The sequence below is a fragment of the Copadichromis virginalis genome, linkage group LG22 (assembly GCF_057382275.1).
Source record: "Copadichromis virginalis isolate Kocher_CV1m ecotype Utaka linkage group LG22, C_Virginalis_male_GT1.1, whole genome shotgun sequence".
In the NCBI taxonomy this organism is placed as follows: Eukaryota; Metazoa; Chordata; class Actinopteri; order Cichliformes; family Cichlidae; genus Copadichromis; species Copadichromis virginalis.
The window spans coordinates 23,746,726-23,765,357 of record NC_140638.1 but is presented as its reverse complement, the minus strand read 5'-3'; the positions used below and the strand labels follow the sequence as shown (position 1 = coordinate 23,765,357).

Below are 18,632 nucleotides of genomic sequence, written 5' to 3'. Positions count from 1 at the left end.
CTCTCTCAGGCCAACACAGAGATGCTGATGCATGCTTTTATTACCAGTCGCATTGATTACTGTAATGCCCTGCTCTCTGGTCTTCCTAAGAAGAATATTTCAACTTTACAACTCTTGCAAAACTCGGCAGCTCGTGTGCTGACGAAGACCAGAGGGCGGGCCCACATTACACCGGTTTTAGAATCGCTGCACTGGCTCCCCGTGTGTTTCAGGATCGATTTTAAAGTTCTTTTATTGGTTTTTAAATGTCTTAATGGTCTTGGGCCTTCTTATCTCTCAGATCTGCTTTTACCATACGAACCCTCGCGGACCCTGAGGTCCTCTGGTACTGGCCTTTTGATTGTCCCTAAAGTCAGGACACATACTCACGGAGAGGCAGCTTTTCAGTGGTATGGTCCTCGTCTGTGGAACAGCCTGCCGGAGGAGCTCAGGGCCGCAGAGAACGTACATGTTTTTAAGAACAGGCTCAAGACCCACCTTTTTAATTTAGCTTTTACTTAGCGTTTATTTATTTTTTATGCTTATTTATTCTATCCTGTTATTCTATTATTAATTTAGGATTTACCTAATATTTCTTGATTTTATTCTTATTCATTTTTTAATCTTCTTACTCTATTTATATTTATATTTATATTGTATCCTGTTCTTATTTATTTTATCATTTTACCCTGTATATATCGTATTGCGTCATATCTCCAGTGTTTCCTCGGAGGGCGCTCTCTGCACCGGGGCTGTTATTGACCGTGGCTGCTGGTCTCTGGGGTCCTCTCAGCCTGGTTGGGGGGCTCCTTGGCCTCCCTCCTGCTGTGTGCCCAGCCCGGAGGCTGCGGTCTGTGACCGGCTCCCGGTGCAGACGGCTCTCTGTTATAATGTTTCCTCACTTGGCTCATGCGAGCCCAGCCCAATTTTTACTCTTTAAGTGTGCGCGTGTGTGTATGTGTGTGTGGGTGGGGGTGGGGGGATATATGTGTATTGAGAGTGTGGGGAGTGAGTTGGAGGGTGGGGTGGGCTGCTTTTAACTATGTAAGACACTTTGTGCTACATTTTTTCTGTATGAAAAGTGCTTTATAAATAAAGATTAATTGATTGATTAAACTTCTATATTATTATGACCCAACAGCTTTCTAGCTGGTAAAGGATCCTGTCAATTCTCATCTGTGTGGGTTAACATGTGTGAATGTTGTAATAAATTAATAATGTCCAAGGCCTCGCTTTAGATGGACTAACCTTTTTGGAGTTAAAAAGATTTCATTTAGACTCATTTGGACACAATTAATTTGTTTGATTTGGTATTAAGACTGACATGAGGAGTTCCAACATGTGAAGTTTTGGCGCTAATATGCTGCTGTTTTCTGTTTTTTAAGAGATAGTCGACTGAATTTTTCTCTTCTGTTCACGCCTGTTCAACTCCACAAGCAAACATATACTCTTCTTCACACAAGTCTTAAGTAGCTTTACAGTCAATGCGTCAACCGGAGGTGCAACTCCATAGAGTGTCTTTGGTTTAATCAATAGGCCTGATCGATAGCTCATTTAACAGGTGATGCAGCAGCAGAAGGGCCGCTCCGCTACAGGAATACAATTGGCAGTTTTATAATGTGAACACGCGGCCCACAACATATAACCTGAAAGACAAACGCAAGGATAAAACATGCAAGGGTGTGTCCTCAAGCTGAAAACCTCTTCTGGGTTGATTCCTGCACTACTGCGATTACTACGCTCTCTAAATTTCTGTGCCCCACCACAGTGAATATGAGGTTTCCATTTGCCCACCAGCACGATTGTTCGGATCTCCTTGAAGGGATATTTAAAATATGTCTATGGATGGCATAATTTGAGGCCAGTTACAGGGATGTGTTTGCAGATAACAGTCATTTAAAATTACTGGCTGGTCTGTGACCATAATGAGATCCTCTGCTAGTAACGTAATAAGTGCAGTCACAAGTGGTAATGCTCCTAACTAGCATGTTGGAAAAATGGTTGTAATGTCTTGCAGCCTTAATGGAAACTGCTAAATTCATGCATTTGAACTTTGTTAAGTTTCTGGAATCATGGAAGCATATAATTTAACTGTTCTGAAAAGGATTAATACATATACAAACTAGAGGTTGCAGGAAGTGACGTATACAGAATAAGGTGGTTAATGATTAAAGTTTGTGCACATGAAAGCCTAAGAAGATATTTAAAGAAGAACTGGAAATGTTTCAATAGAAATCTAGGTTTAAACGGGAATTCATTATTACTAGATCAGAAAGTGAATGGTGTTTTAAAAGTGTTTTAGGTGTTTTAGTCTTTTAAAAAAAGAGTAAGCGAGATAGAGAGTGTTCAGATTGCGCAGTGCTGCGTGATTGTGTTTTCTTCTTTGGGCTTGATAGATTTAATACACATCAAAACAACAAAATTACTGGCAGAAATAATATGGCTTTTTTCAGGAAGCTAGACTAGATATATTTTTATGCAATGCTGAGCTGTGGTTAGAAATTCCTGGGGACTGTGAAGGATTTGTTCATTTCCAAAGCAAATGAAGACATTTATGTGATGCAATGAATAGTGGTTGAGTGTGATTTACTGTTTGTGATTGTGCAGTTGTTTTTTTTCTTTTGTTGTTGTTGTTTTTTACTCAAGGGTATCAGGCATGTATCGACGTGTGGGGTTCTAGTGTTGCCAGATCAGATCAGTGTACACGCACTTGTAACCTTTTCCTGTCACTCAGAGTTTGCACACTCACACATATCTACCCCTTCTACACTTGCTGTACATATATACACACAAACACACACACACACACCTCAAAAGCCTCGTCCACATAAAACCCTCGCCTCATCTCCATACTCCCTCTCTACTGCCCCAATGGGAAAGGGTTGAGGCCTTATCTTAGCAAAACACTCCATCCAACTCCCCACTTACTAACAGGCTTTACTGGCTAATCTTTAGCTCAGACAAGTGCCTGGGCACCAGTCGAAAAGTGAAGGAGAGTGGGAAAGAGACACTGAGCAGAGAAGCAGGAGGAGAGAGGGATGAAAAACTCTTTTTTCGCTGATTGTGCCTGAATTATGTATCAACCCTAATGTATCTGTCCTGCCTATATAAAATATACACTTTCCCTGTCTTCACCGCCCTCTCTCAGTGCCTTGTGGTGGGAACATCACATCAGACAATGGGACCATCTTTTCCCCGGGTTACCCTGAGGAGTATCCAAGCTCAGCTGACTGCTCCTGGCTGATTACTGTGGCTCCTGGATTTGGCATCAAACTGACCTTCTCCCTCCTTCAAGTTCATGGGCCACACGACTTCATTACTGTCTGGTAAGAAATGACAGAGTAACAGGCTCCAGATATGCAGAAATAGTTTCAATGAGACAATGCGGACAGTTTGTTATTTTGAGGAAAGCAATATTAAACTTCACCATCGTCTCAAAAAATTCTCAAGAACTTGTTATCAGGCTTTCTTTAATCTTTGATTATTTGTTGTTTTTGTCTTTTAATACGATGTGTTAAATACACTTTTGCCTTTGTGCTTGACTGAGCATCAGTGGGTAAAGCTTCCTTTCATCACCTCCATAATACATGGTTAAAATTGCCATATGTGGCACCAAAGCCAGGTTTTTGCATACACGATGTTTGCCAGTTCTAGTTGATCCTCCAAAGCTTCCAAAGGTCCCAGCTCTCAGTGAGACAGGAGGTCTGACTGCCAGCCAACCTGGCAACATGACCACATGAAAGATCCACATGGTTTTCTGGTGACATCTACGTTTAACTGTTTGCGCTACTCATAGAAATTTGTTTGAGGCTTTTTTAGACCACCGATAATTTAAGTCAACATGGCTAAAGCGAGCCAAAATGTCCACTTTCTATCGTATTGTTTCTCATCTCTAAATGGTCCCCGCTGTGCTGATCTTTCCCAGCTAGTTCCTACAGAGCCAAGATGGGGGACTATCTTGTTCCCCATTTTCCAGCTACCACCGCTGTGTATCTATCCACTGAACTACTGAGCCAAGGAAATGGGCCCCTTAATGGCGGCTTGGCTAGAGTGCTGTCAGGCAGAAGTCCCTAGCCAGCCGTTTCCAGAGCTGCTTGTAATCTCCCATGCCCAGTCTGACAGCCAAAGACAGATGGTTTTTAAGCTGAATGGTTGTGGCAGGAATCTGGGAGCTGGCTTAATCGGCCATGCCCACACCAGGGGACTGCCAAGGCTGGGCCACAGCTTCCAGAGACACTCCCTTTGGATAGCTGTTAGCAGGAGCACCACAGTCGAGACCTGTCACTCCACGCTTACTGTATCTCAAATTCTACCTTATTTTAACATAATCATCCAAAACAGGTGAGGGGTAATCTCTTTGGGTTTGTTGAAGTGTGAGCAGCTTGATTATACTCTTCTGAAGCTGCTTGACAATAATCTGGCATGTGGCTTAGTAGTTTGTTTGCATCACAGACCCTTAAGGTTCTTTATGGCTTCTATACAAGTGAGCTCTGGAGCATAGACTGGTGTTTCCAGTGTATTGTTGTTTTTGCATTTATGGTTGACTTGCAACATTCCTCCATTTTTAGGGATGGTCCACAAGAAACAGCCAGGAAACTAGGTGTGTTTACTGATGGAGAGCCCAACGACCCACCCAGCAGCACATCTAATCAGGTGCTGATACGGTTCCGTAGTAATACAGAGAAGGGTGGACTCTTTCGTATCAGCTATCAAGGTTTGTACATGGTGTGGATCTAGCTTTGTTTCTAGCTCTTGATTTACATACATTCTTTGTTTAACTCCTTTCATGTCTTTGATGCACTCACAGCTTACAGACTACAGTACTGCCTCCCTCCCTCCATCATTCCTAATGCTGAGATTCTGATGGCAAGCAAGGAATTTAAAATTGGTAGGTGGAAATGCTGTCACAATAAGACCCATGCACTTAAACACAATGGCACTGACACTTCTGCCTTTTTGTATTTAATGTTGTTCCCATGCAGATTTGCAGAACCGTAGCATTTTGAAGCATTCATGAAGCTTCTAACTTTGGCTGTTTTTATTGCCTAGGTTCGCTGAATACACAGTCCATTCAGACACACCTCAAATGCATCACCTAGGGCAGGTGATCTCATTCCCTTTGAAGACAACAGAGATGAATTCCTGTTTCTGTATTTGTGTAGCTATTTGACCTTTATTATTCAGAGGCATAAACGTAGCAACACTGACATAGTGTCTGTAGGATCCCATGGGGATTTTTGTGTCCACAGATTCATCCCAGTTTTCACTGAAACACATGACTGATGATAACTTCTGTATTGTTATAGAATCCTTTATAAGGAGCACTTTTTACATGTATCATAACAGTTAATGCTACTGCTTCTGACCTTGACCTTGACTGTTGCTCTCCTTTGTCCGTCACTGTTTTCAGGTGATATAGTGCGCTACCGATGTCTCCCAGGATACCAATTAAGTGGAAACAGCATCCTGACCTGTCGGCTAGGTACACATTTGGAATTTGAGGGCCCTCCACCCTCATGTGATGGTAAGTGTTTGTTTACAACTTGAAAACATCCTGGAGTACCATTGATATATCCCTGGATATCCTAGCTTTGAGCACACTTGTACACATCAAACAAGGGTTGGGAGGTGATTTTTGTGACGTATACAACACTGAGTTGGACACAGTATGGTGATGGGTTGTGAAGGATCTTGCAGAAGGCTAAAGCACCTTAACTAGTGTACCCTACATCAAATTTGCCAATGTTCATAAGGTTGAGTCATCAGGGGCCACCAATGAGATCAGCTGGTCTACTGGGATTTTACCTCATGGCCTAAATATAAACTCACTGGCCACTTCATTAGGTATTACTGTTTAACTGCTCATTAGGACAAATATTTGATCACATGGTAGCATTTCATTGCATTTAGGCATGTAGACATAGTGAGGACAACCTGCAAAAATTCAATCCGAGCTTCAGAATGGGGATGAACGGTCATTTTAGAGATTTTGAATGTGGCATGGATTTGTTTCAGAAATTGTTGATATACTAGAGAAAATGCCTTACCAGAGGTCAGACTGTTTCGAGCTGATAATAACAACATGGAAAAATCACTGGCTGGTCTGATGAGTCATGATCTCTGCTGCAACGTTTGGATAGTGGGGTCAGAAAACAGCATAAAGAACACGAAAGCACAGATCCATCCTCTGTTGTATTAAGAGTTCAGTTTGATGGTGAAGGTGTATTCGTTTTGGCAACATTTTCTTGACAATTTGGGCTTCTGTATGGCAGTTGTTTAATGCCCCTGCCTACCGCAGTACTGTTGCTGACTATGTCCATCCTTTTATGACCTCTTCTGGCTGCTTCTAGCATCATAACATGCCATGCCACAAAAGGCAAATAATCTTACACTGATTTTTTAACATGACATCGAGTTCAGTGTACTCAAGTGGCCTCCACAGTCACTAGATCTCAGTCAGATCCAATAGAGCACCTTTGGGATGTGGTGGGAGGGGAGATTCATATCATGAATGTCCAGCTGACAAATCTGCATTAACTGTGTGACGCTATCATGTATCATGTACCAAAATCTCTGAGAAATGTTTCAAGCACCAAGAAAAATAGGGTCTAACCTCTTCTAGCAACATGTAACTGCCACTAAGTGTATATTTTGCCTAAAAAGCACCAAGAAGACAAATGGGTTCTGCTGCTGTGAAATAAACAGTATGTCAGAACTATATATGGTATAGGTAAGTCCTACTGGTTATGAGTTCTTGTGATAGTTAAGACACTTTACTGTCAAAAGAAATAACTTACAGTATTCCAAAGTAATCCTATCTGCCTGTACCATTTTTATCCTCTCCTACATTTAAGCTGATCAAATAGCATCAAGCACATGGTGTAAAAAACACACATTCTACGTGCACCAGCACAGAAACAACAGGGCCAGTCTGAATATGAACACACAAAATGTTTAAGCACCAAATGCAGTGATGTGGTTTGTTTACATAATATATATCTTAAGATGCATCGAACCATTTTCGAGTCTGATGAATCATAATGTTTTATATGTAGCACAAGTCAACACTGCCTTCATCCTCCAAGAGGGACTGTATGAGTTTATTTTCTGCAGTGTTATGTATCCCTTAGCTCTAATCATGGACTGATGACTCAAACATGGAGCTTCGCCTCTTTTCTTGCTCCTGCGGGTACCCTTTTTTGCCTGTAGTCAGGGAGCGACAGCCAGATATCAGCTTGGTACCATTTCCCATCTTGGCGGATGATGCTTGGGTCCCGTGAGGCCGAGCGCGGCTGCTGTGGCGCTCTCTACATGCTGAGATATCGTCCTCCCAGAGGAATGCAGCACCCACCGCACGCGCTATAACATCGTAATGCTGCACGTTGTGCACGCTACTTTTCCTCGGGGCGAGAGTCTGGGTGCATAAAGGGGTTTGTGCTTCACAGTATCATAAAAGCGTATCTTTCATTTTCTTTCTTTCTTTATTGGAAATGTGTGTCTCATTTAAGAATGCTTCGTGTGTCCCGTTCTGTTTGTGGGTTAGGTGGTGGGCGAGAGGGAGGTTTAGGCGAAGTTTGATAAATGCAACTAATTTAGTGTACTAAATAGGAAAAATATGCAAAGCTCTCAGCATGAGGTGAAAAAGGAGAGAGATACAAAAAAGAATTAGACGAAAGCAAGAGGGTAATGAAAGGGGAAGAGGAACTATGTGTAGGCTAATAATGGAGATGTGGAAAGTGCTTAGGACACCCAGTGAGAGGCAGAACGGAGAATACCGAAAGTGTCAAAAAGCGAGAGGAACAAGGCAGTCCCTTGTATGTATGTTCCCTGGATTTATTTGCCACCCATTTTTACCCCACAGACAGATATTTGCACCTCTATATGTGCAAGAATAAGCCTACAGTGTTTACAATCATGGAACATTGGCAGATGGTTGCCCCTCCCTAAATCTAGTTCTGCTGAAGGGTTCTTCTTGTTAACAGGATTTTTTTTCTTCCCACCATCGCTAAGTGATTGCTCAAAGGGGTCATCTAATTGTTGGAGTTTTCTCTGTGTTGTTGTAGGCTCTTTAACTTATAATATAAAGTACTTTGAGGCAACTGTTGTTGTGATTTGGCGCTAAATAAATAAAATTGAATCAAACTAATGCATAAAATCCAGTAATTTTTTTAGGCTTTTAATATAGGTTCAGTTGCAAAATTCCCTTCAACAATTTGTTTCCCTTTGTGCTGACTAATGTACTGAGAACAGACAACCCACCTCCTGCTCCCCTTTTCTCCAGCTTTTATTAGCTTTTTTTAGGGAGCTGAAAGCAGAGAAAAAGTTAAAAGACGATGCTCGAATGAGAGGGAGAGAGAAGAGGGTCAAAAGATAAACCGATAGGAAGAGAGCAGTTTGAGTATAACTCTGGATACGCTGGAAAAAGCCAAAAACTGGCCTGGAAAAGATGGAGGAGAAATTGCTAAATGAGCAGAAGGGTAGTGAGTAAGTGAGAGTGGGGCTAGAGTTTAAAAGCAAGGCGAGAAAGGGAGACAGGGAGAGACTTAGTTGGAGGGCAGTGAAGAGACGAAGAGCAACAGCTCATTGAAATGCAGGGGACATGCCGGCTGCAGCTGCACCTATCAAATCACCACTTCTAGCTCTGACAAGCAAAACCCTCCCTGCACATTTAGCAGCCCTCACTCCCCGCACACAAACACACACCGAGTCGCTGTATACATATACTGTATGCACCTCCACGCCGGTCTAGCTGGTGTCTGGGTTACGCAGCGTTGGATGTTGTCATTCTGTGACAGTCTTCCAAGAGTGCAGCCCTGGAACCACTGCCGGGTCTGCAGTGTTCCTTGCCCCCTCGGCGCCAGCATCCTCTCTCATCCTCTGCATTCCCCTCCTCCCTCACTCGACACTCACTTCTCTCCCATGACTCACTAACATCAGACTTATGTTCTTACATAACACATGTAGCCTTTGTTCCCCAGACTTTCTTTGTCATTGTCTGAGGCTGCTTGAAAACAGAGCGCCGTGCATTCCCACACACTTTATAACACACAGGTGTCTGTCAATACCCAGATCTATCTGTCTCTACCTTCCCAAAAACCTGGCATACAGGCAGAGAAATAAAACCTACCATCATAAATATGTAAACACTGACACACAGTAACTTTAGTTTTTTAGCTGTTTAATTCAGAGAACAGTTGCCAGTCATCCAGATGGGTATTTGCTGCCATCGGAGCAACCGGTGGCTTGGTTCAGCATTTGATTTCCCTTCTATTTGATTACACTGGGTTGTATTGGACCCACGGCCCTTAACTACATTTGCTGTCTGCAGAGACCACAGGGAGTTCAGGCATCACACACACAAAGCTGCAGCATCAGTACAAAGTGTTGCTTGAATTCATTAATGAAAACACAATGAGCTCTGATGAGTCCAAATCCCTGTGTTTATCCCCCAGACAGATTTCTGGTTAAAACCTGCATAATAATCCATCACATTACTTTCCCAGCTAGTTACAGTAGCTTTCTTCATCCCTGTCCCCTTTTGTTTTTCTCGCCTCTTCATTTATCTCTCTTCCGCTCCGATTTTTTTCCCCTCTCTCTCTGCCCCTGTCTTCTTTTGTTAGAATGGATTACAGCTACCCCCTTCGTTTCCCATCTTCATTGTCATCCCTGACTTCTAAGAGTTGTTAGGCCCTGATCCACATTAATACTTATGTTGTGGCCCTTCCTATTCATTCGTCTCATTATCAGACCTCGGCTTATGCTAATTAAAAGCCATCTCAACGGCAATGCAGCAGTTCAAGCTTGATACATATAGTAGATTTATGTATAGGGGCAGTTTGATTGGGAAGATATTTGCAAACTTTGAACAGTTTCCCCACAAACAGAAGGGACGCTTCACAGAACGCTGTCCCTGCTGCCTGTTTATTCCGCTCCTCGTCTCATTAAAGTGAGATTTCATTTTGAGCTCTATCAGGGTTGATCTCACCTTGTGTGTCGAAGCACCCCCCCTCACACACACACACTTTCTTTTTCTTTTTCTTTTTTCCAGCTGTCAGATTTGTCCCCTAATACCCTTTTGTTTATAGCCAGAGTGATGCTTCATTTCAAAATGGATTAGTTTAATAAGTAGCAGCCTATAGATAAGCGCCCCTGCCCATCTCTTTCCATCAGCTCCGAGACAAGCTGAAGTGAGTTTTGAAGACACATCCAGGCTTTCTGAAAGGTCACTGACAACACATATCTCATCCTTGGAGAATTGATCATTTAATGAACTTCACTCTTAGATTTTATATGCCACTTCCAGGTGCAATCACTTCCACTATCGCTGACGGATTTAAACCTTTTTGACTCATATCCACTGAGGGGCTTGACGTTGTAAATGATTTTTGCAGACTTGGGGAATGTCTTCTCAGAATTTAGGATCATAGGTGATTAATGTTGCTTTACTTCCAGAAGTCGATGCCAGAAGTGGTACTTTGCCAGGCTATTTTCTTTTTTCTTTTTTTCTTTTTCTTTTTTTTTTAGACAAAACTGCTGTTTTTGGTTGATGAAGAACACTGAAAAATATTAATTGTTTGTTTGGAAGCATTATACTTAGGGAAATGTAGCAAATGCAACAAATGGTTACATTTGACAGAAAATAATTCTTACATGCCAGCTTACCTGACATTATCCGAAATTTCCTGAGGGAATAAATCCCATCTAGCTGACACGCCAACCCCAGTAAAACAAACGGGAAGAATTATTTGCAGATGCTGTTTAAACCAAGGCTTTCTGCCATATTTTTATGCAAATTTCATAATCTTTTTCCCCTATGAACACAGAGAAGATGATGAACAAACCAAGGCATGCACAACTGTTCATTCACACACACAGGCTCACCTATTTACAAGTTAATAGTCGCGTCACATTGCTCAAGAAAAGAGGCACACAGCTTGAGCTCCAGTCAGAGAATTCAGGATTTCTCAGCTGTTGTGAAGGACCTCAAAGTGCCAAGTGCTTCCTTTGCCCTAAGGTAAAACAGTGCATGGGTATTAAAATTGCAGCACACGGCAGATACTTTATACCCCAAGCAAAGTTTTCTGCCACATTTGTTTGACAAACACAAATGCTTGCAAAAAAATCTATGCGCATGCAGAGAGAGCACCTGGTCGAGTAAGTGCTGTTTTAAGCGGTTTGTCAGTACATTTTTATGTATGTGTGTGTGTTTTTAATGATTTCTCCAATGAAAGAATTTAAAGCCTTTGGCGTGTAACAGCTTAAATATACTCTTTTTTTATTGCTATTAGTTGGAATGGATGTATTCATAATTTCAACAGGACTTAAACTGTTGGGTTGCACGTCTTTTGTCCTGTCTCCCTCCCTTCATCTCCGGGCTCGGCAGATGGCTGCCTCTCCCTGAGCCTGTTCTCTCCTGTTAAAAGGAGGTTTTTCCTTCTCGCAGTCACCAAATGCTTGTTTTTAGAGGCTCGTCTAACTGTTGGGATTTTCTTTCTATTGTTTTAGGGCCTTTACCTTACAATATAAAGCACCTTGAGATCACGTTGTTATATGGTGCCGTATAAATAGCAATGAATTGAGTCTAAGGAGGTTGGAAAGAAAATGATTGGACTTCTTTGAGGTTTTCTTGAAGATGTTGCACCTCTCATCCATAAGGCTTCCTCAGTTCTAAAATCAAAAGGTGGAGAGTCATCTTGCATCAGCTGACTTGATAGGGTCACATTATAGGATTGGGCAAGCCCTCACAGTGGTTTCACCCGAAACCTCTGGAGGTAATGACCTTCGCATTTTTTCCCATCTTGGCTCATGTGATGACACACATGATTAATAGTGGCTCAATGACCTTTCTAAGGGACAACCTCTGCTAAGGTTTATTCATGGGATTACCATGACTTGGATGACTTGAATTCAGTGCAATTTAAATTGAGTTGCAGCAGGGCTTCTGTGTTAAAACAGTTAAATACTGTTAGGTATGGCAAAATTTGTTCTTAGATAATTTTCTATGGAAACTATTGAAAGCTGTAATCACAGCAGTAGAAAAATCCTTTTTTAATGTTTGTGTGCAACTACAGAGATTTTTTTAGCTTTGTTGAAAGTGTTATTACACATCAGCTTCATCTTCTCTATGCATATAGACACAGTGAAGACAAGTAGTATTTAAACAAACAGTGTAGCTGTTGCATTGTGTCGCCATAACAGCATGTTGCATCCTTTCATTTTGCAGCTTGTTTATGGGGCTGCAGTGTGCATGCAGACATCTCTGTCAGATTAAAAGGTTGGCTTTACAGCACTGCAGCAAAAACACAACAGACAGGAGCGCTGCGTGCTGTCTGATAATATGGAATGAAACCACTAGAAAATGTCAAAGGATGTCATGGAGACGTCCTGCAAGAATGCAAATGACAGAGGGAGAAAATGAGATGAGCGGATGTATGAGGTCCGCCCAGACGTGCCTCTTCAAAAAGGCGCTTTGAGGCAGATGTGAGTGTTAACCACCGAGTTAGCATCACATCTGTCGCACACTCACAATGGGAAAAGAAGACGGAATACGCTAATGGCAAGTCAGTAATATTATGTAACGTATAAGCCGTTTCCTGGAGTGACTTAGCATGGACAGCTTTGTTTCCCCGTGACAGCATCAGGACCAGAATGACAATTAGCTTAGCTATGCTTTTAGTCACATTGAGTTGCCCTCCAGCAACAGTATGGCTCTAACCAATCCAATTTGTGTTTCAAGGTAAATTGATTCCACTAAAACAAATGAACAATCGCTGAATGTGATGCGCAATTATGAAACGACAATACAGGAACAGATCATCATTCCTGTAGGTCACAATAATAGATTTACGTTTTGTCTCTCTGCTGTTTCTTTCTGTCAACAGTGACGTGTCCCATGAACGAGATACTCACAGCCTCCACGGGCGTCATCATGAGTCAGTCGCCCGGCAACGGTTTTCCCCACTTTGAGTCCTGCTCCTGGGTGGTTAAGGTAGAACCCGGCTACAACATCACTTTCACTATCGAACATTTCCAGACCAGCCGTCAGTTCGATGAGCTTGAAATCTTTGATGGTGAGTGACTGCATCTGTTAAGACAGAGAACTTGTGTTCATCAGTGCTAACATAAACGACAGTGTTTATCTGTTTGTACCTGTTTGGTTTATACCATTACATTTCCTAGTGGTTTTCTTGGTCTGGATTACCAGCTGGACTCCCTGTGACATCTCTTTTCACATATCCCCTGGCAAAAAGAGTCATTTTCACAGATATCTGCAATTAAAGGCTAAAATAAGCCAGAAGGCTAAATCCACTATTCCCAACAAAGCTCTCTGCCACTGGTAACAGAAAATCAAACGTAGGCTCCCTTTTATGGTGACAGAACATCTACATCTGCCTTGTACATTTGCATGTGATTAGAGGTACAGTCAGCATCTCTGCCAGGCTGCTCTGAGAAAGTGGTGATCGTATACACTGGTGATGCTGATTAGTGCTTTTTATCTTCTGCCGAGTGTAGAGGAACAGACATTTGCTAACCTTGGGGCTGCCAAGCCAATTATGGACTGAAGTCTTATTTTTTTCCCCATCATTAGAAGATTAGGAAATTGTGATATTTTTCAAACTTCTGTGCTTCTGTTTGGATAAAGATAAATTCTGTGCATATATATATGTGGATATATATATATATGTATATAAATTATGTGTCCTCATTACATTTTTGTTTTTTACTTTTGACTAGAATATACTTTACAGAATTTATCTCACATTTATAGAACATAAAAGCTTAGATAAAAACCGTGCCTTTTTAGTAGTCTTGTGATTTTTACAGCTGGATGCCTCTCAAATCATCATTCCCCTCACCCATGTCTTCATCCAGGCCCATCCAGACAGAGTCCTCTCCTAATCACACTAAGTGGTAACTATTCCAGTCCGCTCAGCATCACCAGTTCCAGTAACAAAGTCTACCTGCACTGGTCCTTCGATCACACTACCAGCCACAAAGGCTTCCGCATACGCTACTCAGGTGAGTCTAAAGCAGCGATTTGCTAGCATGGGGTGCATGGCTTCTTTCGAAATCGAATTTCTCTAAAGTTTTCAAGTCTTTATGAAATTCAAGGCCAACACCGAAATGCTTAAAATGTGTGGAATGGCAGACATTGACAGCTTCATATGTACACTGGGGAATATTAACTTGATAATTCTGGACCTCGTTTGTAAATTCAGTCTCTTCAGTGGTGCGTTCGGTTTACTCTCTAAAGGAGACCAATATTTGGACTGCCAACTGCAGCTGAGATGACCAGAAATATCAGCCATCTCTATGACAACCTAGTGGGGGTGGTAGGCATCTGCAACACTTGGGAATTAGTAAACACTGTGTCTTGTATTGCCTATTATTCCTCTGTTTTGTCCTGCTCCTGTGAAGGATCTGTTGGTATACGACACCTGCATAACTCGCTGTGAATTATGACTGTGTAAATATTTAAAAGGCTCCCTCCGTTCTGTATCAACACCACTCAGCCAGATTGACTAATTGTCTCTCTCCCCTCCTCTCAGCGGAGCTTTCTGTCTCCCCAACCGGATGTTCTGCCCTATTTTTCTTTTGCCTCGTTTAATATCTTCTTCCTAAGCACTGACGGATTTTGCTGTAGCGGGTTAAGCCACAGACTGAGGTCTGTTTGAGAACCCAAGAGTTGCCTCGGTCTGTATGGAATCACCTTTTGTGGTATCTTAGTGGGAAGGAAGAAACAGATAGGACTGTGTTCAGCTATGCTCCTCATCAATCCATCTTTTCTCTGAAGGGGAAGGTATTCCATTCCATTACTTCCTGTTTTTACTCTCCATCCAAGACTTCCCTCACTGTTTCACTCCATTCATCTTCTCCGTGGATTCAATTAACTTACAGTGAGCCCGACTCTGTCGGCAGCTGCAGGGTTGATTGCAAAAAGACAAACTGTATAACAGGGCAAGTAGAAATGAACACGGGCAAATGAGCTAGACCCAGATAGAAGTAAAGAACTGAACTCAAGGGTGGCTCAGAAGCCGCCAGTCACAGTGACTGACAGGAAAAGGCCTTGCAGAGGAACATATACAGTACCTTTGCAGGGTATTTAATTTGGGTTTGCATGTCTTCTTTTTCTTATCTGTGTAGTCATCAAGAAGAACATTAATGAGAAGCCATCCTCCTGATGAGAGTGGAGATGTCTGGCTCTTCAACATTAAGCTCAGACACTACTTTTGACAGCCCAAGGCCTGCACTGAACTGCCGTGTATCATCGCCTAAGAAATCTAACATCTTTCTTAGTGAACCTCAGTGTCAAATTCTGCATAAAGTGTGTTTTATCTAACATCTCTTCTGTGCCACAAAAAGGTCTGTCAGCTCACTTGAAAAGGCTCAAATTACCTCTCGCCTTGGGAAAAAAAATGTTTCAAGGTAGCAACAGTTTAAAAATGGGCAAAAACATCCTAACCTTTGACATGGCTTTAAGATTTTATACAGCAGGGAAGAGTCATCTGATTGTCTGTTTTTAAAAAATTCACACTAACTTGAAAGAGAGGCCATTTCCATTCCCACATGTTAGCAAGTTGAATTTAAATTAGCATTTTTCTAAAAATGTAATGCAGTCAGCAGTTCCCACAGCGAGCGTCATTTCCTATGTCCCGTTATCCCATTGCATAAATTGAAAACCGTTTTGACAATCTGTGTTTCTTTACTTAAACTCCCTCAATCTTCAGCTGATGTGCAGTGATGTGCCACGCTATTGTGAAATCTGCAAAAATACAGTTTAGGCCTGGGAGCCTTCAGTTCTTTGGAAACCTGGACTCCATCGTCGGCACCATTTGCCATGATGAATGATCATCGCCGCTACCAATTTTAACCGAAAACAACAACATACACTTTGTTCCTGCTTTTTTGTACCCGTCACTTTTACGAATCTCCTCTGGGGTAGCTGACAAACTCCAGCTTTGCTTTGCAGAACAATATTTTTCTTTAATCAATTTTTCTTGTCTCAAGTAGTTTTGGGGGGTTTTGCCAGAAAGAAATTGCAGGTTAACACTTGTATAAATTCATATCCTCCTTTATGTCACCTGGGGTAGAAGATGAAAAAGGGATCTGGGACTATTGAAAGAACATTAATCTGTCACCTTTTTTTTAACAACTGCATCTTATTGGCTCGTGATTGTTTGTTGTCCTCATTGAACTCAATTTTATCTTTTCCTGTATCTTTTCTTTCTTTCTTTCTTTCTTTTGTGTCAAAGCTGCCTACTGCAGCCCTCCAAACAGCCCAGTAAATGGCACAGTGCACAGTCTGACAGGCACAAAACTCGGCAGCACCCTGCGTTTCAGCTGTGACCAGGGCTTTCGTCTTATTGGCCAAAGCAGTGCCACCTGTACGCGGACTGCACAGGTGATCTACCAGTGGAACGCACCGGTCCCGCTTTGCCAAGGTGAGCGGTCGGCAGCAGCAACTGATGAGTAAATAACAAATATGTTTAATAAAATCAGTAAAGGGGTCAGATAGTTTTGATTGGCCTCGATATTTTGCTCATAAAACTATTTTCACCATTATCCTTCTGATTCAGCATCTACTCTCGCACTGTTTCTCAAAAGTAATGAATTGCTCAAGTTTTAGCACACTTTAGCTAATTGGGATTCAAGAAGACATTGTGATAGCATGATTTGATAAAAACGTTTCTCTGAATCTCTGAGATTAGAGTTTGATGATGTCACCTGCAGCCCTAAGACGGTTTTAGAGGATGCACACTTCATTGTTGCTTTAGAAGATCTTCAGTTCAATTGCTTTATGTGTTAATCTGCTGGGTTTTAGCCTGTTGTTTGCTTGTCACTTTTTGAAAACGTCCAGCAGTTTAATCGATCTTTGAAACTCCCCATATTTAACAAAAACTACACAGATGTTTGATTGAATTGCTTGTTGAAAGAAAATAAATAAATAAAACAAAACAAATAAAACCACAGAGTTGTAATATATGTCTATTTTAAAAATTACTAAGTAGCATTTTAGATTTCACAAGGCTATTGTGTCACATTCATCGAGTTCCAATATCAGTGAAATGTGTTTGTGTGCGTGTTCAGATTTTCGCCTTTATTCTATAACAAAAGCATGAAATCTAAAAGCTCTATTTCCACATTCTACTTTCCACCAGCCCTGCTAACAAAATCAGCTGAAGCATAAACTCAGAGCCGCCAGTGCCAGCCATTCAGTGTCTGGTCAAGTCTGCACCAGGTGTAATCTCCACATGAATTGCATGTGTTCTCTCTACACTAGACTGTTTATATTGTGCATATGGTGGCCCAAGCTAATGTTTACTGCACATCGGTGAAGGCTTTCACAGTGTGTTTGTACAGGAAGCCAGTTGTTAGCTAAGCACCCTGCATACAAAGATGGTTTGTGCATTTTAGTTTTTGATATCTTACCTACCTGCTGCATTTCCCCCCTTTTATTTCTTTCCCAGTCATGTCCTGTGGGATGCCAGTTCCTCCTGTTAATGGCAGCATTGCTGGCCAGGACTTCTCTCTAGGAGCCAGAGTCACCTATCAATGTAACCCTGGATTTCGGCTCTCGGGGCCCATCACCACCTCAGTGATCTGTCAGGAGTCTGGGAGGTGGAGCCCCATAGAGGCCCCACCTAGATGTATTCGTGAGTATAGTAGTGGTTTGCAGTCACAAGTAGAAAAAAAACCAAATCATTACAAAAAACCCACCACCAACAAGAAAAAAAGAATTAATCTGAATGAATTATGGTTTGATCTTTGATCTTCCAGCTGTCACCTGCCCCGACATTGGTCACTCTGCAGTGGAACATGGGAGATGGAGGCTAATCTATGGGACTCAAAACCAATATGATGCTATCATGATGCTCACTTGCGACCCAGGATATTATTACAGAGGTCAAAGGGTAATTCGCTGCCAAGCCAACAGCACATGGAACTATCCAAATCCTCGCCCAGTTTGCGAGAGTGAGTGTAAACAGTTTTCTTACTTTAAAGACTTTTAACATCTTGCTCATCTGACCCAAACAAAAAGAATGGAGCCAAACAGAACTGTTTTCTAATCAATGGGAATCTATACCCATTTGTGTTTTTCCCCCCATTTCAGTCATCTCCTGCGGGGACCTCGGGACTCCACCGAACGGACACAAGATTGGAACCCTTACTGTGTATGGAGCTACAGCTATTTTCTCATGCAACACGGGCTATACCTTGGTGGGCTCTCGGGTGCGAGAGTGTATGTCCAACGGGCTTTGGAGTGGAACACAGGTCCAGTGCCTGGGTGAGAGCTTAAACACCCTAAAATGTTTTACTACTTTCCATGTGTCCTGCACTTTGCTTCAAGCATTATTAGCAACACTTACGTGGGACTTTTTCTTTTTTTTCTCTTGATCATCCTCAGCGGGCCATTGTGGTACTCCAGAGCCAATAGTGAATGGCCAGATCATTGGGGAGAATTATAACTATCGAGGCAGCGTTGTGTACCAGTGTAACCCAGGATTTCGGCTCATTGGAGTGTCAGTGCGAGTCTGTGAACAGGATCACCACTGGTCAGGACATACTCCTGTTTGTGTTTGTAAGTGCCACAGCAAACACCTATTATTTGTAAAGCTGTGTGTGTTGTAAGCTAGTGCGTGTCTGACTTTCTC

General features: G+C 42.1%; 1 protein-coding gene across 1 annotated transcript in view; it reads left to right on the top strand.

Moving 5' to 3' along the window:
- csmd2 (CUB and Sushi multiple domains 2) overlaps window positions 1–18,632 on the top strand; it is a 280,093-nt gene that overhangs the window by 224,799 nt on the left and 36,662 nt on the right. Inside the window, exons 45-55 of the mRNA XM_085446711.1 lie at window positions 3,128–3,305; window positions 4,548–4,693; window positions 4,787–4,867; window positions 5,390–5,503; window positions 12,861–13,049; window positions 13,852–13,998; window positions 16,233–16,421; window positions 17,448–17,633; window positions 17,758–17,952; window positions 18,092–18,265; window positions 18,386–18,559. Of these exons, the coding sequence (XP_085302837.1) occupies window positions 3,128–3,305; window positions 4,548–4,693; window positions 4,787–4,867; window positions 5,390–5,503; window positions 12,861–13,049; window positions 13,852–13,998; window positions 16,233–16,421; window positions 17,448–17,633; window positions 17,758–17,952; window positions 18,092–18,265; window positions 18,386–18,559 (1,773 nt within the window). The remainder of the gene's footprint in view (window positions 1–3,127; window positions 3,306–4,547; window positions 4,694–4,786; window positions 4,868–5,389; window positions 5,504–12,860; window positions 13,050–13,851; window positions 13,999–16,232; window positions 16,422–17,447; window positions 17,634–17,757; window positions 17,953–18,091; window positions 18,266–18,385; window positions 18,560–18,632) is intronic.